General features: G+C 46.4%; 1 protein-coding gene across 8 annotated transcripts in view; it reads right to left on the reverse strand.

Moving 5' to 3' along the window:
* Positions 1–26974, reverse strand: part of TCF3 (transcription factor 3) — an 861587-nt gene that overhangs the window by 241336 nt on the left and 593277 nt on the right. For all 8 annotated transcript variants that reach the window (XM_069216217.1, XM_069216218.1, XM_069216223.1 and 5 more), the window contains exon 12: positions 17882–17936. In XM_069216217.1, the coding sequence (XP_069072318.1) occupies positions 17882–17936 (55 nt within the window). The remainder of the gene's footprint in view (positions 1–17881; positions 17937–26974) is intronic.

Genomic DNA, 26974 nt, shown 5'->3' on the forward strand with positions numbered 1-26974 from the left:
GTGAGTGACACTTTCACTCCAAGGGAGAATCTTTATTGCTGCTTGGTGCAGGCTGAAGTCTCACCGACCTCCGAGGATAACCAGCCGGGAAAATGTTGCAGTTGCTGGAAGGATCTGGAGAAACAATGTTGCAAAGCTAAGTCATCGCCGGAGTTGCAGCTTTGTTGGTTCCTGATGAGTCCAGTTGCAGTTCCAGTGGCCAGAAGTCGAAGTAAATAATGCAGAGGAGTCCTAGTGGAGTCTTGCACAGCGAATCTGGGGATCCATGCTCAAGGGAGTTCCTAAATAGCCCTAAAAGGGGGTTTGGTCAACTCACAAGCTGACCACTATCAGGAGGGGGCTGAGATTTCACCTGCCTGACCTGGCCACTCAGATGCTCCCAGCGGCCCCTGCACATCTTGGTTTCAAGATGGCAGAATCAAGTGGCCACCTGGAAGAGCTCAGGGACACACCTGTGGAGTGGTGATGGACAGGGGAGTGGTAACTTCTCTTTCCTTTGTCCAGTTTTGTCCCAGAGCAGGGACCACGGGACCCTGAACTGGTGCAAACCGGTTTATGCAAGGAGGGCACAAAATGTGCCCATCAAAGCAAAAAGGTGGCTTTGGGGGGCTACCCCTCCTAAGTCTTGTAACACCCATTTCCAAGGGAGAGAGTGTTGCCTCCCTCTCCCACAGGAAATCCTTTGTTGTGCCTTCCCCTGTCTGAGATGGTCAAGCAGCAGGAGGACAGAAACCTGTCTGAGGGGTGGCAGCAGCACAGGCTGCCCGGGAAAACACCATAAGACTGGTAGGAGCAGTACTGGGGGTGCATGGAATCATAGTGAGTGAGGTTTGTTTAATCTTTATTATCAGAAATGGAATGAGTGGGACAGGTGGAAAAGCATAAGCAAATATCCCTGACCAGTTCATCCATAGAGGATTGCCATTGGATTGGTGGTGTGGGTACCTGGATGCGAAGCTTTGGCATTTTGAGTTTTTTTGTGGAGAAAAGGTCTATGTCTGGGGTTCCCCACATTTGAAAGTATTTTTAAATTACTTGTGGGTGAATTTCCCATTTGTGGACTTTTTGCTGCGTCCTGCTTAACAGGTGCGCTAGTTGATTGTCCATCCCTGGGAGATACTCTGCCACTAACTGAACGTGAATCGCCCACTTGAAAACTGTCTGGGTGAAAAGGGACAATTGAGACGAGTATCCTCCCCTCCCCCGTTTTTGAAGCTAATACATTGACGTCATATTGTCTGGATGTATTAACACTACCTTGTGGGCACAAAAGCTTTCAGTGCTAGGAATACTGCTAGTAATTCCAAGTAATTTATATGATAAGTCTGTTGGTTGGAGTCCCATTTCCCTTGTATGGTGAGGTTGTTGAGATGAGCTCCCCAACCTATCTTTGATGCATCTGTTGTGATAGTGGTCTGAAGCACGTGGTTCTGAAAGGGCCACCTTTTGGAGAGGTTGGTGTGATTCCAACATTGCAGAGAGCGGCGAGTTTGGCTGTCCAACAACACTAGATCCTGAAGCTGACCCTATGACTGAGACCACTGTTGGGAAAGGCACTGCTATAGTGGCTGCATGTGCAGTCTTGCATTTGGAACTATGGCTATAAATGAAACTGTAGGAAGTTGGCTCTGTATGTGCTATTTCAAAGTAAGGAATAGCATGCACAGAGTCCAAGGGTTCCCCTTAGAGGTAAAATAGTGGTAAAAATAGATAATACTAATGCTCTATTTTGTGGTAGTGTGGTCGAGCAGTAGGCTTATCCAAGGAGTAGTGTTAAGCATTTGTTGTACATACACATAGACAATAAATGAGGTACACACACTCAGAGACAAATCCAGCCAATATGTTTTATTATAGAAAAATATCTTTTCTTAGTTTATTTTAAGAACCACAGGTTCAAATTTAACATGTAATATCTTGTTTGAAAGGTAATGCAGGTAAGTACATTAGGAACTTTGAATCATTTCAATTGCATGTATACTTTTCAAGTTATTCACAAATAGCTATTTCAAAAGTGGACACAGTGCAATTTTCACAGTTCCTGGGGGAGGTAAGTTTTTGTTAGTTTTACCAGGTAAGTAAGACACTTACAGGGTTCAGTTCTTGGTCCAAGGTAGCCCACCGTTGGGGGTTCAGAGCAACCACAAAGTTACCACACCAGCAGCTCAGGGCCGGTCAGGTGCAGAGTTCAAAGTGGTGCCCAAAACGCATAGGCTATAATGGAGAGAAGGGGGTGCCCCGGTTCCGGTCTGCTTGCAGGTAAGTACCCGCGTCTTCGGAGGGCAGACCAGTGGGGTTTTGTAGGGCACCGGGGGAGACACAAGCCCACACAGAAATTTCACCCTCAGCAGCGCGGGGGCGGCCGGGTGCAGAGTTAGAACAAGCGTCGGGTTCGCAATGTAAGTCAATGAGAGATCAAGGGATCTCTTCAGCGCTGCAGGCAGGCAAGGGGGGGCTTCCTCGGGGAAACCTCCACTTGGGCAAGGGAGAGGGACTCCTGGGGGTCACTTCTGCAGTGAAAGTCCGGTCCTTCAGGTCTTGGGGGCTGCGGGTGCAGGGTCTTTTCGAGGCGTCGGGACTTAGGTTTCAGAGAGTCGCGGTCAGGGGAAGCCTCGGGATTCCCTCTGCAGGCGGCGCTGTGGGGGCTCAGGGGGGACAGGTTTTGGTACTCACAGTCGTAGAGTAGTCCGGGGGTCCTCCCTGAGGTGTTGGTTCTCCACCAGCCGAGTCGGGGTCGCCGGGTGCAGTGTTGCAAGTCTCACGCTTCTTGCGGGGAGTTGCAGGGTTCTTTAAAGCTGCTTCTTGAAACAAAGTTGCAGTCTTTTTGGAGCAGGTCCGCTGTCCTCAGGAGTTTCTTGTCGTCGAAGCAGGGCAGTCCTCAGAGGATTCAGAGGTCGCTGGTCCCTTTGGAAGGCGTCGCTGGAGCAGAGTTCTTTGGAAGGCAGGAGACAGGCCGGTGAGTTTCTGGAGCCAAGGCAGTTGTTGTCTTCTGGTCTTCCTCTGCAGGGGTTTTCAGCTAGGCAGTCCTTCTTGTTGTTGCAGGAATCTAATTTTCTAGGGTTCAGGGTAGCCCTTAAATACTAAATTTAAGGGCGTGTTTAGGTCTGGGGGGTTAGTAGCCAATGGCTACTAGCCCTGAGGGTGGGTACACCCTCTTTGTGCCTCCTCCCAAGGGGAGGGGGTCACAATCCTAACCCTATTGGGGGAATCCTCCATCTGCAAGATGGAGGATTTCTAAAAGTTAGAGTCACCTCAGCTCAGGACACCTTAGGGGCTGTCCTGACTGGCCAGTGACTCCTCCTTGTTGCTTTCTTTGTTCCCTCCAGCCTTGCCGCCAAAAGTGGGGGCCGTGGCCGGAGGGGGCGGGCAACTCCACTAAGCTGGAGTGCCCTGCTGGGCTGTGACAAAGGGGTGAGCCTTTGAGGCTCACCGCCAGGTGTTACAGCTCCTGCCTGGGGGAGGTGTTAGCATCTCCACCCAGTGCAGGCTTTGGTACTGGCCTCAGTGACAAAGGCACTCTCCCCATGGGGCCAGCAACATGTCTCTAGTGTGGCAGGCTGCTGGAACTAGTCAGCCTACACAGACAGTCGGTTAAGTTTCAGGGGGCACCTCTAAGGTGCCCTCTGGGGTGTATTTTGCAATAAAATGTACACTGGCATCAGTGTGCATTTATTGTGCTGAGAAGTTTGATACCAAACTTCCCAGTTTTCAGTGTAGCCATTATGGTGCTGTGGAGTTCATGTTTGACAAACTCCCAGACCATATACTCTTATGGCTACCCTGCACTTACAATGTCTAAGGTTTTGTTTAGACACTGTAGGGGTACCATGCTCATGCACTGGTACCCTCACCTATGGTATAGTGCACCCTGCCTTAGGGCTGTAAGGCCTGCTAGAGGGGTGTCTTACCTATACTGCATAGGCAGTGAGAGGCTGGCATGGCACCCTGAGGGGAGTGCCATGTCGACTTACTCATTTTGTTCTCACTAGCACACACAAGCTGGTAAGCAGTGTGTCTGTGCTGAGTGAGGGGTCTCCAGGGTGGCATAAGACATGCTGCAGCCCTTAGAGACCTTCCTTGGCATCAGGGCCCTTGGTACTAGAAGTACCAGTTACAAGGGACTTATCTGGATGCCAGGGTCTGCCAATTGTGGATACAAAAGTACAGGTTAGGGAAAGAACACTGGTGCTGGGGCCTGGTTAGCAGGCCTCAGCACACTTTCAATTGTAAACATAGCATCAGCAAAGGCAAAAAGTCAGGGGGCAACCATGCCAAGGAGGCATTTCCTTACACAACCCCCCCCCCAAACGAAAGAGGATGAGACTAACCTTTCCCAAGAGAGTCTTCATTTTCTAAGTGGAAGAACCTGGAAAGGCCATCTGCATTGGCATGGGCAGTCCCAGGTCTGTGTTCCACTATAAAGTCCATTCCCTGTAGGGAGATGGACCACCTCAACAGTTTAGGATTTTCACCTTTCATTTGCATCAGCCATCTGAGAGGACTGTGGTCAGTTTGAACTAGGAAGTGAGTCCCAAAGAGGTATGGTCTCAGCTTCTTCAGGGACCAAACCACAGCAAAGGCCTCCCTCTCAATGGCACTCCAACGCTGCTCCCTGGGGAGTAACCTCCTGCTAATGAAAGCAACAGGCTGGTCAAGGCCATCATCATTTGTTTGGGACAAAACTGCCCCTATCCCATGTTCAGAGGCATCTGTCTGCACAATGAACTGCTTAGAATAATCTGGAGCTTTTAGAACTGGTGCTGAGCACATTGCTTGTTTCAGGGTGTCAAAGGCCTGTTGGCATTCCACAGTCCAGTTCACTTTCTTGGGCATTTTCTTGGAGGTGAGTTCAGTGAGGGCTGTCACAATGGATCCATATCCCTTCACAAACCTCCTGTAATACCCAGTCAAGCCAAGGAATGCCCTGACTTGAGTCTGGGTTTTTGGAGCTACCCAGTCCAGAATAGTCTGGATCTTGGGTTGGAGTGGCTGAACTTGGCCTCCACCTACAAGGTGGCCCAAGTAAACCACAGTTCCCTGCCCTATCTGGCATTTGGATGCCTTGATAGAGAGGCCTGCAGATTGCAGAGCCTTCAAAACCTTCTTCAGGTGGACCAGGTGATCCTGCCAGGTGGAGCTAAAGACAGCAATATCATCAAGATAAGCTGTGCTAAAGGACTCCAAGCCAGCAAGGACTTGATTCACCAACCTTTGGAAGGTGGCAGGGGCATTCTTTAAACCAAAGGGCATAACAGTAAACTGATAATGCCCATCAGGTGTGGAGAATGCTGTTTTCTCTTTTGCTCCAGGTGCCATTTTTATTTGCCAGTACCCTGCTGTCAAGTCAAAGGTACTTAAGAATTTGGCAGCACCTAATTTGTCTATGAGCTCATCAGCTCTAGGAATGGGATGAGCATCTGTCTTGGTGACAGAGTTGAGCCCTCTGTAGTCCACACAAAACCTCATCTCTTTCTTTCCATCTTTGGTGTGAGGTTTGGGGACTAAGACCACTGGGCTAGCCCAGGGGCTGTCAGAGCGCTCAATTACTCCCAATTCCAGCATCTTGTGGACTTCCACCTTGATGCTTTCCTTAACATGGTCAGACTGTCTAAAAATGTTGTTTTTGACAGGCATGCTGTCTCCTGTGTCCACATCATGGGTACACAGGTGTGTCTGACCAGGGGTTAAGGAGAAGAGTTCAGGAAACTGTTGTAGGACTCTCCTACAATCAGCTTGCTGTTGGCCAGAGGGTGTCTGAGTAGATCACTCCATCTACTGAGCCATCTTTTGGGTCTGATGACAGAAGATCAGGGAGAGGTTCACTCTCTGCCTCCTGATCCTCATCTGTTACCATCAACAGATTTACATCAGCCCTGTCATGGAAGAGCTTAAGGCGGTTCACATGGATCACCCTCTTGGGGCTCCTGCTTGTGCCCAGGTCCACCAGGTAGGTGACCTGACTCTTCCTTTCTATCACTGGGTAAGGGCCACTCCATTTGTCCTGAAGTGCCCTGGGAGCCACAGGCTCCAGAACCCAGACTTTCTGCCCTGGTTGGAACTCAACCATTGCAGCCTTTTGGTCATACCAAAACTTCTGGAGCTGTTGGCTGGCCTCAAGGTTTTTGCTTGCCTTTTCCATGTACTCTGCCATGCTAGAGCGAAGGCCAAGTACATAGTCCACTATGTCTTGTTTAGGCTCATGAAGAGGTCTCTCCCAGCCTTCTTTAACAAGAGCAAGTGGTCCCCTTACAGGGTGACCAAACAGAAGTTCAAAGGGGGAGAATCCTACTCCCTTCTGTGGCACCTCTCTGTAAGCAAAAAGCAGACATGGCAAGAGGACATCCCATCTCCTTTTGAGTTTTTCTGGGAGCCCCATGATCATGCCTTTTAATGTCTTGTTGAATCTCTCAACTAAGCCATTAGTTTGTGGATGGTATGGTGTAGTGAATTTGTAAGTCACTCCACACTCATTCCACATGTGTTTTAGGTATGCTGACATGAAGTTGGTACCTCTGTCAGACACCACCTCCTTAGGGAAACCCACTCTGGTAAAGATACCAATGAGGGCCTTGGCTACTGCAGGGGCAGTAGTCGACCTAAGGGGAATAGCTTCAGGATACCTAGTAGCATGATCCACTACTACTAGGATGTACATATTTCCTGAGGCTGTGGGAGGTTCCAGTGGACCAACTATGTCCACACCCACTCTTTCAAAGGGGACCCCCACCACTGGAAGTGGAATGAGGGGGGCCTTTGGGTGCCCACCTGTCTTACCACTGGATTGACAGGTGGGGCAGGAGAGGCAAAACTCCTTAACCTTCTGGGACATATTGGGCCAGTATAAGTGGTTGACTAACCTCTCCCACGTCTTGGTTTGTCCCAAATGCCCAGCAAGGGGAATATCATGGGCTAAGGTCAGGATAAACTCTCTGAACGACTGAGGCACTACCACTCTCCTAGTGGCACCAGGTTTGGGGTCTCTGGCCTCAGTGTACAGGAGTCCATCTTCCCAATAGACCCTATGTGTTCCATTTTTCTTGCCCTTGGACTCTTCAGCAGCTTGCTGCCTAAGGCCTTCAAGAGAGGGACAGGTTTCTTGTCCCTTACACAGCTCCTCCCTTGAGGGTCCCCCTGGGCCTAAGAGCTCAACCTGATCAGGTTCAAGCTCCAAAGGCTCAGTTCCCTCAGAGGGCAGAACTTCTTCCTGAGAAGAGAGGTTCTCTTTTTCTGACTGTGTTGCAGTTGGTTTCCCAACTGACTTTCCTTTTCTCTTGGTAGGCTGGGCCATTTTTCCAGACTCCAGCTCTACTTTTTCACCCTGTGCCTTGCATTGTGCTCTTGTTTTTACACACACCAGTTCAGGGATACCCAGCATGGCTGCATAGGTTTTTAGTTCTACCTCAGCCCATGCTGAGGACTCCAGGTCATTTCCAAGCAGACAGTCTACTGGGATGTTTGAGGAGACCACCACCTGTTTCAGGCCATTGACCCCTCCCCATTCTAAAGTTACCATTGCCATGGGATGTGCTTTAGTCTGATTGTCAGTGTTGGTGACTGTATAAGTTTTTCCAGTCAGGTATTGGCCAGGGGAAACCAGTTTCTCTGTCACCATGGTGACACTGGCACCTGTATCCCTCAGGCCTTCTACACTTGTCCCATTAATAAAGAGCTGCTGCCTGTATTTTTGCATGTTAGGCGGCCAGGCAGCTAGTGTGGCTAAATCCACCCCACCCTCAGAGACTAGAGTAGCTTCAGTGTGGACCCTGATTTGCTCTGGGCACACTGTTGATCCCACTTGGAGACTAGCCATTCCAGTGTTACCTGGATTGGAGTTTGGAGTGGAACCTTTCTTGGGACAGGCCTTGTCTCCAGTTTGGTGTCCAGACTGACTACAGTTTCGACACCAGGCCTTTTTGGGATCAAAGTTTTTACCCTTGTACCCAGGATTGTTTTGTGAAGAGGCTCTGGGCCCACCCTCCTGTGCAGGTTTTTGGGGGCCTGTAGAAGACTCTTTACTATTTTTATTTTTGGCTGTCTCACCACCTTTCCCCTGGGGAGGTTTTGTGACCCCTTTCTTTTGGTCACCCCCTGTGGAAGTTTTGGACACCCTAGTCTTGACCCAATGGTCCGCCTTCTTTCCCAATTCTTGGGGAGAAATTGGTCCTAGGTCTACCAGATGCTGATGCAGTTTATCATTGAAACAATTACTTAACAGGTGTTCTTTCACAAATAAATTGTACAGCCCATCATAATTACTTACACCACTGCCTTGAATCCAACCATCTAGTGTTTTTACTGAGTAGTCTACAAAGTCAACCCAGGTCTGGCTCGAGGATTTTTGAGCCCCCCTGAATCTAATCCTATACTCCTCAGTGGAGAATCCAAAGCCCTCAATCAGGGTACCCTTCATGAGGTCATAAGATTCTGCATCTTTTCCAGAGAGTGTGAGGAGTCTATCCCTACACTTTCCTGTGAACATTTCCCAAAGGAGAGCACCCCAGTGAGATCTGTTCACTTTTCTGGTTACACAAGCCCTCTCAAAAGCTGTGAACCATTTGGTGATGTCATCACCATCTTCATATTTAGTTACAATCCCTTTAGGGATTTTCAACATGTCAGGAGAATCTCTGACCCTATTTATGTTGCTGCCACCATTGATGGGTCCTAGGCCCATCTCTTGTCTTTCCCTCTCTATGGCTAGGATCTGTCTTTCCAAAGCCAATCTTTTGGCCATCCTGGCTAACTGGATGTCCTCTTCACTGGAGTTTTCCTCAGTGATTTCAGAGTTGTTGGTCCCTCCTGTGAGGGAACCAGCATCTCTGACTATTATTTGTGGAGTCAGGGCTTGAGAAGCCCTGCTCTCCCTAAGTAGGACTGGAGGGGGGGAATTTCCCTCCAAGTCACTATCTTCATCCTCTGAGTTGCCACCCTCAGAGGGGTTGGCCTTTTCAAACTCTGCCAACAGCTCCTGGAGCTGTACTTTGGTAGGTTTGGGGCCCATTGCTATTTTCTTTAGTTTACAGAGTGACCTTAGCTCTCTCATCTGTAGATGGAGGTAAGGTGTGGTGTCGAGTTCCACCACAGTCACATCTGTGCTAGACATTTTGCTTCTAAAAGTTGGAATACTTTTTAAGAATCTAAAACTGGTTCTAGAATCTAATTCAAACTTTTAAAAACTTTTAAACTCTAAAAGAAATGCTAAACAGGATCTAACACAAGGCCCTAGCAGGTCTTTTAAGAATTTAGAAAACTTTTCAAATTGCAAAAATCAATTTCTAATGACAATTTTGGAATTTGTCGTGTGATCAGGTATTGGCTGAGTAATCCAGCAAATGCAAAGTCTTGTACCCCACCGCTGATCCACCAATGTAGGAAGTTGGCTCTGTATGTGCTATTTCAAAGTAAGGAATAGCATGCACAGAGTCCAAGGGTTCCCCTTAGAGGTAAAATAGTGGTAAAAAGAGATAATACTAATGCTCTATTTTGTGGTAGTGTGGTCGAGCAGTAGGCTTATCCAAGGAGTAGTGTTAAGCATTTGTTGTACATACACATAGACAATAAATGAGGTACACACACTCAGAGACAAATCCAGCCAATATGTTTTATTATAGAAAAATATCTTTTCTTAGTTTATTTTAAGAACCACAGGTTCAAATTTAACATGTAATATCTTGTTTGAAAGGTAATGCAGGTAAGTACATTAGGAACTTTGAATCATTTCAATTGCATGTATACTTTTCAAGTTATTCACAAATAGCTATTTCAAAAGTGGACACAGTGCAATTTTCACAGTTCCTGGGGGAGGTAAGTTTTTGTTAGTTTTACCAGGTAAGTAAGACACTTACAGGGTTCAGTTCTTGGTCCAAGGTAGCCCACCGTTGGGGGTTCAGAGCAACCACAAAGTTACCACACCAGCAGCTCAGGGCCGGTCAGGTGCAGAGTTCAAAGTGGTGCCCAAAACGCATAGGCTATAATGGAGAGAAGGGGGTGCCCCGGTTCCGGTCTGCTTGCAGGTAAGTACCCGCGTCTTCGGAGGGCAGACCAGTGGGGTTTTGTAGGGCACCGGGGGGGACACAAGCCCACACAGAAATTTCACCCTCAGCAGCGCGGGGGCGGCCGGGTGCAGAGTTAGAACAAGCGTCGGGTTCGCAATGTAAGTCAATGAGAGATCAAGGGATCTCTTCAGCGCTGCAGGCAGGCAAGGGGGGGCTTCCTCGGGGAAACCTCCACTTGGGCAAGGGAGAGGGACTCCTGGGGGTCACTTCTGCAGTGAAAGTCCGGTCCTTCAGGTCTTGGGGGCTGCGGGTGCAGGGTCTTTTCGAGGCGTCGGGACTTAGGTTTCAGAGAGTCGCGGTCAGGGGAAGCCTCGGGATTCCCTCTGCAGGCGGCGCTGTGGGGGCTCAGGGGGGACAGGTTTTGGTACTCACAGTCGTAGAGTAGTCCGGGGGTCCTCCCTGAGGTGTTGGTTCTCCACCAGCCGAGTCGGGGTCGCCGGGTGCAGTGTTGCAAGTCTCACGCTTCTTGCGGGGAGTTGCAGGGTTCTTTAAAGCTGCTTCTTGAAACAAAGTTGCAGTCTTTTTGGAGCAGGTCCGCTGTCCTCAGGAGTTTCTTGTCGTCGAAGCAGGGCAGTCCTCAGAGGATTCAGAGGTCGCTGGTCCCTTTGGAAGGCGTCGCTGGAGCAGAGTTCTTTGGAAGGCAGGAGACAGGCCGGTGAGTTTCTGGAGCCAAGGCAGTTGTTGTCTTCTGGTCTTCCTCTGCAGGGGTTTTCAGCTAGGCAGTCCTTCTTGTTGTTGCAGGAATCTAATTTTCTAGGGTTCAGGGTAGCCCTTAAATACTAAATTTAAGGGCGTGTTTAGGTCTGGGGGGTTAGTAGCCAATGGCTACTAGCCCTGAGGGTGGGTACACCCTCTTTGTGCCTCCTCCCAAGGGGAGGGGGTCACAATCCTAACCCTATTGGGGGAATCCTCCATCTGCAAGATGGAGGATTTCTAAAAGTTAGAGTCACCTCAGCTCAGGACACCTTAGGGGCTGTCCTGACTGGCCAGTGACTCCTCCTTGTTGCTTTCTTTGTTCCCTCCAGCCTTGCCGCCAAAAGTGGGGGCCGTGGCCGGAGGGGGCGGGCAACTCCACTAAGCTGGAGTGCCCTGCTGGGCTGTGACAAAGGGGTGACAGCTCCTGCCTGGGGGAGGTGTTAGCATCTCCACCCAGTGCAGGCTTTGGTACTGGCCTCAGTGACAAAGGCACTCTCCCCATGGGGCCAGCAACATGTCTCTAGTGTGGCAGGCTGCTGGAACTAGTCAGCCTACACAGACAGTCGGTTAAGTTTCAGGGGGCACCTCTAAGGTGCCCTCTGGGGTGTATTTTGCAATAAAATGTACACTGGCATCAGTGTGCATTTATTGTGCTGAGAAGTTTGATACCAAACTTCCCAGTTTTCAGTGTAGCCATTATGGTGCTGTGGAGTTCATGTTTGACAAACTCCCAGACCATATACTCTTATGGCTACCCTGCACTTACAATGTCTAAGGTTTTGTTTAGACACTGTAGGGGTACCATGCTCATGCACTGGTACCCTCACCTATGGTATAGTGCACCCTGCTTTAGGGCTGTAAGGCCTGCTAGAGGGGTGACTGACCTATACTTGCATAGGCAGTGAGAGGCTGGCATGGCACCCTGAGGGGAGTGCCATGTCGACTTACTCGTTTTGTTCTCACTAGCACACACAAGCTGGCAAGCAGTGTGTCTGTGCTGAGTGAGAGGTCTCCAGGGTGGCATAAGACATGCTGCAGCCCTTAGAGACCTTCCTTGGCATCAGGGCCCTTGGTACTAGAAGTACCAGTTACAAGGGACTTATCTGGATGCCAGGGTCTGCCAATTGTGGATATAAAAGTACAGGTTAGGGAAAGAACACTGGTGCTGGGGCCTGGTTAGCAGGCCTCAGCACACTTTCAATTGTAAACATAGCATCAGCAAAGGCAAAAAGTCAGGGGGCAACCATGCCAAGGAGGCATTTCCTTACAGAAACCATCATTCCTAATAGTTTTATCACTAACTTTACTGTTTAAGTGTGATTGTGGTTTAGTTGAGGTTTTAAATTTTGAAATGGTTGAATCCTTATTGGATTTGGATATACTACCCTGATTGAGTGCTCAGAATTGCTCCCAGATACGGCTGTATTTGTGATGGTTGCAGGTGGGATTTGAGGTAATCGATTGTGAATACCAAACCTTATAGGAGGAGATCTATGGTATACTGAATGTGTTGTTGACAAACTTGGATTGTACTGACTTTTATGAGCCTATTGTCTAGATATGTGAAGACATGTATGTGCTATCTTCTCAGCAACGCTGCAACTGCAGCTAAACATCTGGTTAACACCCTTGGTTCTGTTGTTACTTCAAAGAACAAGTTACTTACCTTCGGTAACGCATTATCTGGTAGAGACTATCTAGCTGCAGATTCCTTACCTTTGAATTCCCTGGCATCAGCTTCGAATCCAGAATCTTTCTGCTGAACAATAACCTGCGCATGCCGGCGAGTGGCATAGTTTGGTTCTGCGTGTGTTGTCCGGCTCTGCGCGGCTTTGTCAGCGTCGCTGGAGCCGTCTATCACGTCATGTTAGTCTATATAGATGCCATCTCGGCACTCGTGCGTCAGTTCTTTTATCCATAAAATTTCAACACCAGAAGCGCAGTCATGGATAGAACTAATATTTGTCTGTGCAAAACTAGGGCCCTGAGAAGGGATAAACACTAACCCTGTTAGTCATATCCACAGAGTGGGGAAACATGGGTGAGTGTAAGGAATCTGCCGCCTGATAGTCTCTACCAGATAATGCGTTACCGAAGGTAAGTAACTTGTTCATCTGATAAAGACGTGTAGCTTCAGATTCCTTACCTTTGAATAGATACCCAAGCCATAACCTCCTGGTGGTGGGCGGCAGATACCACTCCTTACACTAGAAAGTCCTGCAGGACTGAACGGTTAAAGTACTCGTCCCTGACTGTCCAGGAAATGTTTTGCAAACGTGTGCAAGGATGCCCACGTTGCTGCCTGAGATCTCCAGGACTGGTACGCCTTGGGGAGGAAAGAGGCACGATGTTCTGAGAACCACTTTATCTGGATGGATAGTGAGATACGGTGGCCTTGATGACAGGGCTTGCATCTCACTCACCCTCGTGGCAGATGTTATTGCCACTAAGAAGGCGGTCTTCATAGTGAGCAGCCGGAGGAAACAGTTGTGTAAAAGCTCGAAGGAAGCACACATGAGAAATGTGAGGTCAAGATTTAAGTCCCACTGAGGCATAATAAAGGGCGTAGGGGGAAATATATGTAGAAGCCCTTTGAGGAATCTATTTACAATGGGAGTTTTGAACAATGAAGGCTGGTAAGGCAGCCGAAGAAATGCCGATAAGGCAGAAAGATAGCCCTTTAGAGTTCCTAAGGAAGAACCCTGCTGGGCTAGAAATAGAATGAAAAGAAGAATGTCAGAAAGCGGGTCAACAGACCTTTCTGTACAATAACATACAAAGCATTTGCAACAGCAGGCGTATACCGTTTTAGTGGAGGGACGCCTGGCTGCCAAAATAATTTTACAGACTTTGTGAGGAAGGTCAAAATCCATCAACTGCTGCTGCTGAATCTTCACGCATGAAGCACAGAGTTCACTGGTTCAGGTGGAGAATCTTTCCCTGTGACAGAAGGTCCTCTCGAAGGGGCAGCCTGATCAGAGGATTGATGCTCATTTTGAGTAGCTCGGGATACCAGACTCTCCGTGCCTAATCCAGAGCCACAAAGATGACTTGGTCCCAGTCGTTCTTGATCTTCTTGAGAACTCTGGGCAGAAGTGGTATGGGCGGAAATTCGTATAGGAGGCCTTAATTCCACTCGCAACGAAAAGCGTCAAAGAGCTCATTTATTGCCTGTGTGTGTACAACAAATGCTTAACACTACCCTCTGATAAGCCTACTGCTCGACCACACTACCACAAAATAGAGCATTAGGATTATCTTTTTGCCACTATCTTACCTCTAAGGGGAACCCTTGGACTCTGTGCATGCGATTTCTTACTTTGATATAGTACATACAGAGCCAACTTCCTACACTCCCCCTGACCGCGACTGCCTATAACAAGGGACCCGACGCCTGGAACCAACACTGCCCCCGCAGCCCCCCCCAGGACCTGAAGGAACCGAACCTCAGGGCAGGAGTGACCCCCAGACCACCCTATACCTCGCACAGGTGGTGACTGTCCCGAGAAGCCCCCACCGTGCCTGCATCACTAGAGTGACCCCCGGGTCCCTCCTGTGCCGCTGAGGGTGTGTTTTGTGTGCCTACTTGTGTCCCCCCACCCCCAGTGCTCTACAAAACACCCCTGGTCTGCCCCCTGAGGACGCAGGTACTTAACTGCTGGCAGACTGGAACTGGAGCACCCCTGTTCTCCATAGCCGCCTATGTGTTTTGGGCACCTCTTTGACCTCTGCACCTGACCGGCCCTGAGCTGCTAGTGTGGTAACTTTGGGGTTGCCTTGAACCCCCAACAGTAGGCTGCCTATGCCCCAGGACTGAGACTTTGTTTACTGCAAATCTTGAACCTGTGGTTCTTAAAATAAACTAAGAAAATATATTTTTCAATATAAAAACCGATTGGCCTGGAGTAAGTCCGAGTGTGTGTTCCTCATTTATTGCCTGTGTGTGTACAACAAATGCTTAACACTACCCTCTGATAAGCCTACTGCTCGACCACACTACCACAAATAGAGCATTAGAATTATCTCTTTTTGCCACTATCTTACCTCTCAGGGGAACCCTTGGACTCTGTGCATGCTATTTCTTACTTTGAAATAGTACATACAGAGCCAACTTCCTACACTGGGATTCTAAAAAGCGATGTTGTATGTTTAATCTGCAGATAGGCAGATATTGCAGTGAGATGGATTTTAATGGAAGAGAAAGCTAGATTAGACTTTTGTAAGTGTAGTAAATAACTTACAATGTCTTGTGTGGAGGCATGTAGTGGCATAATTTGATTAGTCTGACAGTAGCAAACAAATCTTTTCCATTTGTTTGCGTAACAATGTCTTGTTGTAGGTTTTCTCGCTTGTTTAATGACCTCCATACACTCTTGTGAAAGGTTTAAATGTCTGAATTCTAAGACTTCAGGAGCCAGATTGCTAGATTGAGCAATGCTGGATTCGGGTGTCTGATCTGTTGTTTGTGTTGTGTTAACAGATCTGGTCTGTTTGGTAGTTTGATGTGGGGTACTACTGATAAGTCCAACAGTGTTGTGTACCACGGTTGGCTAGCCCAGGTTGCTGCTATGAGTATTAGTTTTAGTTTGTTTTGACTCAGTTTGTTGACCAGATTAGGAATGAGCAGGAGAGGGGGAAAAGCGTAAGCAAATATCCCTGACCAGCTGATCCATAGAGCATTGCCGTTGGACTGAGGGTGTGGGTACCTGGACGCGAAGTTTTGGCATTTTGTGTTTTCTTTTGTTGCAAATAGATCTATGTTTGGTGTTCCCCAGCGGTGGAAGTGATCCTGTAGGATCTGGGGATGTATTTCCCATTCAAGAGTTTGCTGTTGATCTCGACTGAGATTGTCTGCTAACTGATTCTGAAGGCCTGGTATGTATTGTGGTATTAGGCGAATGTTGTTGTGAATTGCCCATTGCAAATTCTTTGTGCTAAGAGACACAGCTATGACGAGTGTGTCCCCCGTTTGTTTAGATAGTACATTTTTGTCATATTGTCTGTCTTTACAAGAATGTGATTGTGGGCTATCAGTGGTTGAAACGCTTTTAATGCTAGAAATACCGCTAGCAGTTCGAAGTGATTTATGTGAAGTAGCTTTTGTTGATTGTCCCATTGACCTTGTATGCTGTGATTGTTGAGATGTGCTCCCCACCCAAGCATGGAAGCATCTGTTGTGATAATAGCAGAAGGCACTGGGTCTTGAAGTGGCCGCCCTTTGTTTAAATTTACAGGGTTCCACCATTGAAGCGAAGAGTGTGTTTGGCGGTTTATCAACACTAGATCTTGTAGTTGACCCTGTGCTTGCGTCCATTGTTTTGCTAGGCACTGTTGTAAGGTCCGCAAAGTACCTTTACTTTTGCACCACTGTGTGGTTCCTTTAAGGTGTGATAAGTTACTGTGTGGCAGTTGTGGTATTGCAAGTGCTTTACACTCCTCCTAGATAAGTCTTGGCTGCTTATTCATTGCTACCTCTAGAGAGCCCTGGCTTCTTAGACACCGTCTTCATTCACTAACAGGTATAAGGTGGCACAGATAAAAGGTGGCAACACCATAGGTGTCCACCACACACCAGGCCAGCTTCCTATAATGAAATCTTTTATAGTGAAAATGTGTGTGGTTCCTTTAAAACTGCTGTTGACGGTGTCACCGTCGTCAAGATCGCCAGCACCAACAAGTCAGTCAACAGCATAGGGTAGCGGTCACAAAGTCTTTCGACAGCAGATTTTCTCTCAACAGATCTGCTACCCTTGTGGACTGGTTCTTCTTCGACGCTTAAGGCTCCTTATCGGTGGATGGCCTCGTCGCTGAAGAAGCAGCCAGTCTGGTTTTTGACGTTGTCCAAAAATAGCAATTTTGAATATTTTTTTCATCGTCATAGCAGGATACTCCAAGGACTTTGAATTAGACAGCACAAATAATGATTCCCCAGAGGAATGGTTCTCCTCCTTAGCGGTAGAAGAGATGGCTTCAAGTGCTGTACCAAGCCCAAGTCCAATTCAAGAAACAGAATGTTTATTTTGTTTTTGTGCAGACTTCAAGAAAATGCTTTGAGGAGCGCTTTTCACAATCTTCCCCTGAAGAGGGGCATCTCATTTAGGAGGAGGAAAATTCTCCTTTGCCATCAGATACCATGCCAACCTCCATTCTCTGTCTTATAGGGTTTTAGATATAAAAGTGTGACAAATGTCACCTTTTGACTTTGGCCTTGTGACCACAAGATGATCAAGGTATGAAAAGTGATTTTCCCCTCTGTCATCCATGTTGACAGCTGGCTGTCAGTTATAAAGATCATCCTTGCCCAGAATTTGATCAAATTGTCCTAAAAAACAGATCACAGTACTAGCTGAAAATAGGGCTGTTTCAAATCCAGAGCAGATCAAGAATGTTAACGATTTAAGATTCAGTTAAAGGTCAGAAGAGAGCTCTGTCAAATGACTCCCCTCACAAAACGTGTAGTAGAAATCTGAGCTGTGATGGCCACTCAGAAGATTAGAAGAGATTGTGCCTCTTGAGGTGGATGTGCTACTAACCAAATACTTTAGCCCTATGGCTTTTTTTTAAACATGTAATGCTGTTTCAAGTTACTACCGAGACACACAATAATTCAGGCTTATGAAGCTAAGCTGGAAAGCAGGTTAGTACAAAAACGAACAAGGAAGGAAAGCACATCAACCTCAACCTCACACAAAATAAAGTGCACAATCACTTTAAGCATTGTATCAATAGGCTCCCCTTCACTTCAGTTTCCACTGTAGTTATGTCTTGTACAGGACATTTTACATTTTTTAATATTTAGGGCTGAATCTTGTTTTAGATACAAAGTACAAACTTTTATTTTTTTCTGAAAAGCGGATTGCTGTTTAAAAATGTGTGCTTTAACAATATAACCTAGGACTGTAGTAACATGTACTTTTTGTACAGTTTATATTGATTCTAATAATATGAAATGAAACAAAACGTTGCTAGTTAAGAACTGACTGTTTACAAGTTTACAAGTATTCTAAAGAGCTACATGACTGATGCTGGAAGGAGACAAAAATATGGACTGCAAAAAGACTTTATATGGAAATGCCAATGTCTAAAATTTCATGGTTAATATAGAAAATGCAAAAAATGTGTGTTCTTACCGAAGCAAGTGCCTTCCCAAGAGCATCACCTGAACTTCCAGCTGTGGTTCCTCTGCTACCTGCAAATTGTAGACAAGTCAGATGAGGCGAGTGAAGGTGCTAAATCAATAATAAAGTAGACAGCATGCTCATCTCCATACAACCTGTACAAATTTGGTGTCTATGAAATCAGACGGAATAACCAAAGAATTAGGATTACAAGTAACTTCCTTTTTCACCATAGGATTCCCTTTGACATTCATAAACGGCATAACAGTGTGTTTAGCAAAGGCATGGACTGATTTCCTAGTTGACTTTAGAATGTCAGGAATGGCGACAGTCCTCAGAGCTGCAGTAGCGGCTTTTCCACTACCAGATAAGGATCTATTAGCTTTTTTCGTAAGGTAACGCTGCAAGCAACTTATAGGAAACTAGACATGTCCAGACATCATCATAACTGACAAATAGTTTAACAGTAAGAAACTCTTTGGTCTTGTTCCAACAAATTGAATGTGGATATTAATGATGTTGCTGCTTTGCATGGTATAAGCAACGTGTTCTTTTAAAATGGATCAGCATTCGGTTGTGTAAACAAACAATGTTATTACTACAAGTAAAAGATAATGAGTTAACCAAAATGGAGACAAATTATCTGGATACCTTCCTGAATTGTGATTTTTCCTAACAGGCAGGCCCCAAAGAAGCGTTTACCCCTGTGAAAGACATGTTTGCTGCAAGTGTATTTGGTGCTCTAGGCAAGGAGGTGATGATGGTTTTAAATTGACAGAATATCAAAATCCTCGAATGAATATCATGGAGATATTTTATTCCTTTGAGACTAAGCACTAATACTGATATGGAAGATGTGTGTGTGGACTAAAACGTCTTTCTGTAAAAAGTATTACTTCATGATTTTTTGTATTCTATATTGAAGACTGAGAGAATATTAATAAAAAGAAACATTTTCTTCCAATTACCCCATACGAAGTTTGATTGATGGAAGGCTCCCCATGATCATTCTTAGTATTATCTACAAATTGAAAGTCAGTAGGTTTGCTACTTTAGTGTGTGGTAGCTAGCGCATGGCCAGGGACACCTACTTAACCCAAACCTTACAGGTTTTGTAGATATCTCATGAATAGTTGTGCTCTGAAATATATATTTAGTATCAAAGTGTACTTTGAATGTTCCAAGTGAAAGTGTACTTGCATAATGTCTGAGTGCTGAATTATCAAATTTGCAGCAAGAGAGGTGTGGACAGCGATAGGTGTTACACATCCAAAGATCAACATTTGGGGGTACTGTTGCACTGAAGTCACCTTGCATGAGTTCGGCCTTCAGTAAACAGGCCAGAATGGGAAAGACAATAGTGTAAAACGTTCCTTCCACATGATTTGTGCCATACACGGAAAACAGAACAATTTGTCTAGCATATCCTCCGAGACAACCTCATCCTGAACGCCAAATATTCACACCTATATATTCTGTTGAAAATAAAGTGGACTACCAGTCAATGAATGTGGCCATCTCTAATCTTTGTATTTTAGACAGAATTACATTTTAACAATAGCATTTGGATTTTAGTATTTTCCTGTTACTCTGTAACAGCTGGGTTTCTTGTAACAGGACTGTTAACATCTTGGGTGCATAACCAATTTATGACAGCCTTGCACTTGATGTGGGAGTTTAGACCCTGAACCCTCACAACCAAAATCTTTAACCCCTTTGTTGCCAGGCCTTTTCCCCCTCAGGAGCCAGGCCTTTTTTGGGCTATTTGGGGCAGTTTGAGCTTAGGCCCTCAGACCTTTTTGTCCACATGAGCTACTACCCAAGCCAAATTTGCGTCCTTTTTTTCCCAACATCCTAGAGATGCTAGAGGTACCCAGACATTGTGGGTTCCCCTGAAGGAGACCAAGAAATTAGCCAAAATACAGCAAAAATTTCGTTTTTTAAAAGAAAAAAAAAAGGGGAAAAAGGGCTGCAGAAGGAGGCTTGTGTTTTTCCCCTGAAAATGGCATCAACAAAGGGTTTGCAGTGCTAAAATCACCATCTTCTCAGCTTTCATGAACAGGCAGATGAATCAGAAAACACAATTTTTCAACACAATTTTGGCATTTTACTGGGACATACCCCGTTTTTACTATTTTTTGTGCTTTCATCCTCCTTCCAGGTCGAGACAGAAATGGGTGTAAAACCAATGCTGGATCCCAGATAGCTAAACATTTATGAAAAGTAGACAACATTCTGAACTCAGCAAAGGGTAATTTGTGTAGCTACTACAAGGTCTACTGGACTCTTCTGGCTGCGGGCATATATAGGGCTTGTAGGTTCATAAAGAACCCTAGGTATCCAGATTCAATAAATGAGCTGCACCTTGCAATGGGTTTTCATTCTATACCGGGTATACACAATTCATTTGCTGAAATATAAAGAGTGAAAAATAGGTATCAAGAAAACCTTTGTATTTCCAACATGGGCACAAAATAAGGTGTTGAGAAGCAGTGGTTATTTGCACATCTCTGAATTCCGGGGTGCCCATACTAGCATGTGAATTACACAGCATTTCTCAAATAGACGTCTTTTTTTACACTCTGGCTTACATTTGGAAGGAACAAATGTAGCGAAAGACATGGGGCAATAACACTTGTTTTGCTATTCTGTGTTCCCCCAAGTCTCCCAATACAAATGGTACCTCACTTGCCTGGGTAGGCCTAATGCTCGCGACAAGAAACGCAACATGGACACATCACATTTTTACATTGAAATCTGACTTGTTTTTTGCAAAGTGCCTAGCTGTAGATTTTGGCCTCTAGCTCAGCCGGCACCTAGGGAATCCTACCAAACCTGTGCATTTTTTTAAAAACTAGACACCTAGGGGAAACCAAGATGGGGTGACCTGTGGGGCTCTCACCAGGTTCTGTTACCCAGAATCCTTTGCAAACCTCATAATCTGTCCCCAAAAAAAACAAACACTTTCCTTACATGTTGGTGACAGAAAGTTCTGGAATCTGAGAGGAGCCACAAATTTCCTTCCCCCAAGTCTCGAGATCAAAATGATACCTCACTGGTGTGGGTAGGCCTAGCGCCTGCGACAGGAAATGCCACAAAACACTATCTGGACACATAAAAATTATCAAATACAAAACTACCTGTTTTTGCCGGGGAGGGACACCTGAGTTTTTGGTCCTGGCTCAGCAGCCATCTAGGGAAACCTGCCAAACCCAGACATTTCTGAAAACTAGGCACCCGAGGGAGTCCAGGGAGGTGTGACTTGCGTGGATCCAAAGTGTTTTCATACCCAGAATCCTCGGCAAACCTCAAATTTAGCTGAAAAAAAAAACTAATCACATTTTTCCCACATTTCTGTGTGGGATCACCGCACTGGGACAAATTTCATACCAGGCCACGTTCCCCTCAGTCTCCTGGTAAAAATGATACCTCACTTGTGTAGATGGGCCAAGTGCCTGTGACTGGGAAGAGCCTAAAATGTCGAAATTGAGGGGGGAACCAAAGCGGGTCCAAAAGGGCAGTTTGGAAAAAAAAAAAATTTAGGCTGACAAGTGGGGCAGAATTTTTTAAATCGGTATAGATAAGACAATGCTGGGTGCTAGTAATTTTGTGGATTCCTGATGATTCCGGAAGGTTCCTGTTAAAAGTAGAGGTTTACCCATTTAACCCTACTAGACCTGGCTAAGAAGACAGCAATAATTGAACGTGGTCATTGAGTAGGAAAAAAATATACAAATTAAATATCATCAAAAAGGGGGTCATTAATGCTCCCTGGGTATTGGAATTCAATTTCAACATTTATTAATTCATCATCAAAAATAGGACAAGAAATCACTACATATTATATAAAAAGCACATGACACACTAATACAAACCGGAAGGTTCCATCACAAATATGTGGAAAATGGAAAAATTGAAAAAACATGTGATTTCCAGAAAAGTTGGAGGTTTGCAGGGCCATTGTGGGTAAGAAAATGGTGTGGGGTGCATGTGAAGCATACCACACACCCTGGACTCACCCCGATGTTAAGTTTTCAGATGTGTCTAGGTCTTGTGGAATTTTCTACATGTCCCAAAGTCAAAAAAGTGCAGCACTCACCATTCCAAGTGGGACGATTTTGAGAGTTAGCCAAGCTCTCATGGCCCAAATGTAAAAGCAAAACCCAAATTAATCAAATGCCCTCTTGGTTGCCTTGGGATAAGATGCTTTAATGTGCAGGGGAAGAGCCGAAAGCCTGTTACCCCCTTCAGTTGGGGTGGGGGCATAACCATGCCCATACTGGTTGGTAGCCACCACCACACTTTTTTTTTTATTCCCTGGCGTCTAGTACGTTTAAGGCCTTTCCTCTCCTTTCATGCCTCGCTCGCCCCCTCCATGTAATCAGAGGAGAAATGCTTTTGCATTTCTCCTTCGATCCGTACAGGAAGCTGAGCTTCAAGCGCGGAAGGGTAGGCCTCTGATGAGGTCAGCACGCAATTGTGCGCTGACATCAGACGCGCCGGGGGGGGTCAGGGGAAGCAATTAACCTTCCATCCCTGACCTGGGGCACTGAGGCGAAGCTCATGAGCCGGTCCAAGGACGTAATGGTTACGTCCTTGGCGCCTCAGCACCGCAGCCAAGGATGTAACCATTACGTCCTTAGCTGCCAAGGGGTTAAGGGAGTGTTGTTGATCACTCAGGGCAGGTAAAATAGAAGTGACAAGCTTATTATGCCCCAAAAGGTCACAAGAATAATGGTTAATATCCCGGTTCTACTGTTCAGCGTGGATAAGTTACTTACCTGTAAATCCTAGTTCTCTTCCAGGGGTATCCTCATCAAAGTCATAAACATTGAATATTCCCGCCCTTGTGCGGGGACCCCGGAGCATATATAAAATACACACATATAAAGTATGAAAGATGCACGAAAAATATATATAAAGCATTTTTAGTAGACATATCTTTCATACTAAACTCATATATACATGTGTAAAACAGCAATGCAGGCTATAATCATAAACAGGCTAAAATGCTTTATTTCTATGAAGTTTTTTTTTTTTTTTTTTTTAATCATTATAAAATTACAATAGAGAATAAATATCTACCCAAGCCCCCAAAACTGGGCTTAGGGAAATAAGCAGTAGTAATAACTAGAGAAAAAGAGAAAAAACAACGTTGAAAAACAATGGAGCATTCTTAGCCAATAGGCTGCATGCAGGTTAACACAGGAGAACCATAAAAACTTTGGCACCGTGCCTTTAAGACCCTGAGCACCTCCAGTATCCCACCATGCCTCAGGGGTGAAGGAGAGGTGACAGTTGGTTCACAGTTAGGTCAGTACTTTTTTACAGTGACAATCTGTGTAACTGATTCGAAAGATAGTCTGTCCTGCACTTCTAGGAGACGTGCGTCCGGGGAGGAGGGTGGGTTTATGACTTTGATGAGGATACCCCTGGAAGAGAACTAGGATTTACAGGTAAGTAACTTATCCTTCTCTTCCAGGGGATCCTCATCAATAGTCATAAACACTGAATAGATTAGCAAGCCCATCCCTAAACTCTGCGGACTGTCTAATAGAAGTGCAGGAATAGATATGTATCATGCAAACAAATTTCTCAGAGAGGCCTGCCCCACTTGGGCATCTGCTCTTGCATCTGAGTCCAAACAGTAATGTCTAGTAAATGTATGTACAGACTTCCATGTAGCAGCCTTACAAATCTCAGATATTGGAACATTGTTAAGGAGGGCAGCAGTAGCCACTTTTCCCCTTGTGGAATGCACTTTAGGTCTAGCTAGTAGTTGTTTGTTAGCCAACTGGTAAGCATTAACAATACAAGAAACTATCCATCTTGATATTGTTCGTTTAGATGCTGCCTCTCCTGTCCTCAAATGACCATAATTTACAAACAAGTGATTGGAATGTCTAATCAATTTTGTCTTATCCAAATAAAATTTCAGCACTCTTTTCAAATCTAGGGAGTGCAACGCCTTCTCTGACGGAGTCTCCGGGTTGGGGAAGAAAGTCGGTAGAGAGATAGTCTGATTGATGTGGAATTCTGACACCACCTTCGGTAGGAATGACGGGTGAGTTCGCAGAACCACTCTATTGTCGTGAAAAACTGTGTACGGTTCTTTGGAAGACAAAGCCTGAATTTCACTGACCCTCCTCGCGGAAGTAATGGCTACCAAAAAAGCCGTCTTCCACGTAAGGTGCTGCAAAGAGGCTTTGTGTATAGGTTCGAAAGGAGGGCCCATAAGTTTTGACAATACTATGTTCAGTTCCCATGGAGGAGAGGGTCTCCGAATGGGCGGAAAAACTTTTTTCAAACCTTCTAAGAAATCCTTGACTACTGGTTTCGTAAAGAAGGATTCCTGAGAAGGTGACTTACGATAGGCTGTAATGGCAGACAAATGTACCTTAATAGATACCTGCAGACCGGACTTTGCCAGATGGAGTAAGTAAGCCAATATGACATCCTCCTGAACCCGTATGGGATTCTGACCTTGTTGACAGCACCATATGTTGAGCCTCTTCCACTTAAACACGTAAGAACGCCGCGTGGAAGGTCGTCTGGACTCTTTCAAGATGTTCATGCACTCCTGCGAGAGCCCTAGGTGCCCATACTGCAGGAATTCAGGAGCCATGCTGTCAAGCTCAGAGAGAGTAGGTTGGGATGCAGAACCCTGCCCTCCATCCTGCTCAGAAGATCCGGTCTGCACGGCAGCCTCCTGTGAGGTTGTTCCGATAGGTTGAGGAGATCTGTGTACCAGAATTGACTGGGCCATTGTGGCGCTATGAGAATCATTCTGGTGCTGGATCTGTAAAGTTTGTTGATCACTACCGGTATGAGGGGAATCGGTGGAAAAGCGTAGAGAAATATCCCTGACCAGTCGATCAACAGGGCATTCCCTCGAGATCCCGGACGGTAGAACCTGGATGCGAAGTCTGGGCATTTCTTGTTTACTTCGTCTGCGAAGAGATCCAATTGAGGCCGACCCCATTGAGCAAAGATGTCTTCGACGACTTCGCCGTGTAGGACCCAATCGTGGGCGTCCTCTAGGTGTCTGCTCAGGAAATCTGCTTCCACGTTTTGTTGACCTGGTAGGTGAACCGCTGTAAGTGACATTCCTCTGGCCAGGAGCCAATGCCAGATTGTTTGGGACTCCCGATATAGGGGTAGGGATCTCGTTCCCCCCTGTCTGTTCAAATAATACATTGTGGTTGTATTGTCCGTTTGTATTAGGAGAGATTTCCCCTGAATCGATGGAGCAAAAGACTTGAGAGCCAGATGGACCGCTCTGAGCTCCAGCAGATTGATTTAGTACTTCTTTTTGTTGTCGGACCACAGGCCCTGAGCTTGAAGGGGACCTAGATGAGCCCCCCATCCCTGAAGAGACGCATCCGTTACCAGAGTGTCGGATGGACTTACCTGGTGAAACGGAGCCCCTACTGACAGGTGAGGTCTGTGCATCCACCATTGCAATGACTGACGTGCTGCTATCGGTAGCCGCACTCTGTCCTCCCAGCGACCTGTCCTTTGGCTCCAGTTGTTCTCCAACGCCTCTTGGAGGGGCCTCATGTGCAGCCTGGCATTTGGGACAATGAAAATGCATGATGCCATGGAGCCCAGCAGAGATGTCACCTGACGGGCCGTAGGTGCGTCGGATTTTAACAGGTCTTGACAGTTCCTCTTTATTGATAATAGTCGTTCCTCCGAAGGATACACTCTTTGGAGCTCTGTGTTTAGTATAGCTCCCAGGTAGTGGAGGTTCTGTGTTGGAGTCAAGGTGGACTTTTGGTAGTTTACTTGAAGACCTAGAGACTCGAAAACCTTGAGCACAATGTCCCGATGGTTTCTCGCCTGATCCGGAGAGGAAGCTTTCAGTAGCCAGTCGTCTAGGTATAGGTATATGAAGATTTTTTGTTTTCGAAGATGTGCCGCTACCACTCCCACACATTGAGAAGACGCGGGGGCAGATTTCAGGCCGAATGGTAGCACTCTGAACTGATAGTGCTGTGAGGCTATCTGTAAGCGCAAGAATTTCCAATGCTTGGGAGCTATCGGGATGTGAAAATATGCATCCTGCAGGTCGATGGAGCACATCCAGTCTCCCTGATGTAGCTGAGGGAAAATCTGGTGAAGAGCCAGCATCCTGAACTTCTGTTTTCTTATGTACTTGTTCAGAAGCCGTAAGTCCAGAATCGGTCTGAAAACGCCCTCTCGGCCTTTTTTCGCCACCAGAAAATAACGGGAGTAAACCCAATTTCCTCTGTGCGCAAGTGGAACCTTTTCTATTGCCTTTTTTCGTAAGAGGGCGAGAGCCTCTTTGCGCAGTAGGCTGAGATGAGATGGATTGCATTTGGCTGGTGGCAAGTGCGGTGGAGGTTGTTTGAAAAGAAGAGAGTAGCCATTTTCGACAATGTTGCGAACCCATTTGTCTTTTGTGATAGAGTGCCACTCGTGAAGAAAATCTGTGATACTTCCCCCCCACCGGAGTGGTGCACAGTGTCGAGGGAAGTGAGATCTCATTGCTTGGCCGGCGCTTTTGGTGTGGACTGTTGAGGTCTACTTGACCCTCGTTCCCTTGTGGCCTTACAAGCCTGAAAAAGAGGGCGTCCCTGCCTTTGCTGTGGCCTTTGGGACCAGTGAGGGGTTTGAACCCTCTGCTGGAAAGGGCGCCTGTCATAAGGCCTATACCGCCGCCTGAAGTCCTTCTTCCTTTCCAGGCTTACTGCCCTCATGGTGTCCACTTCGGTCTTCATGCGTGCCATTTCTTCATCCGTATGAGCACCAAACAGCGAGTTCCCGTTAAATGGAAGATTTAGGATGCGCTGTTATGCTTCCTGTTTTAAACCAGTCAGTCTCAGCCAGGAAGACCTTCTTGCACAGATTCCATGTGCGTACCCATGTGCAGCTAAGTCTGCCCCATCTGCCTCTGCGCTGATGACTTGGTTTGATACCAGACATCCCTCTTGTAGGATCACTTAGAAGTCCTGTCTGCCTTCCCTAGGTAACTTTTCTGTGAACCTGTTGAGAGTCCCACAGAGAACGGTCATACCTGCCAGGAGTGCAGACGCGCTGGAGACCTTCATTATAGATGCCGCCGTGCCGCACATTTTTCTT

Source organism: Pleurodeles waltl, chromosome 12 (assembly GCF_031143425.1).
Source record: "Pleurodeles waltl isolate 20211129_DDA chromosome 12, aPleWal1.hap1.20221129, whole genome shotgun sequence".
Lineage (NCBI taxonomy): Eukaryota > Metazoa > Chordata > Amphibia > Caudata > Salamandridae > Pleurodeles > Pleurodeles waltl.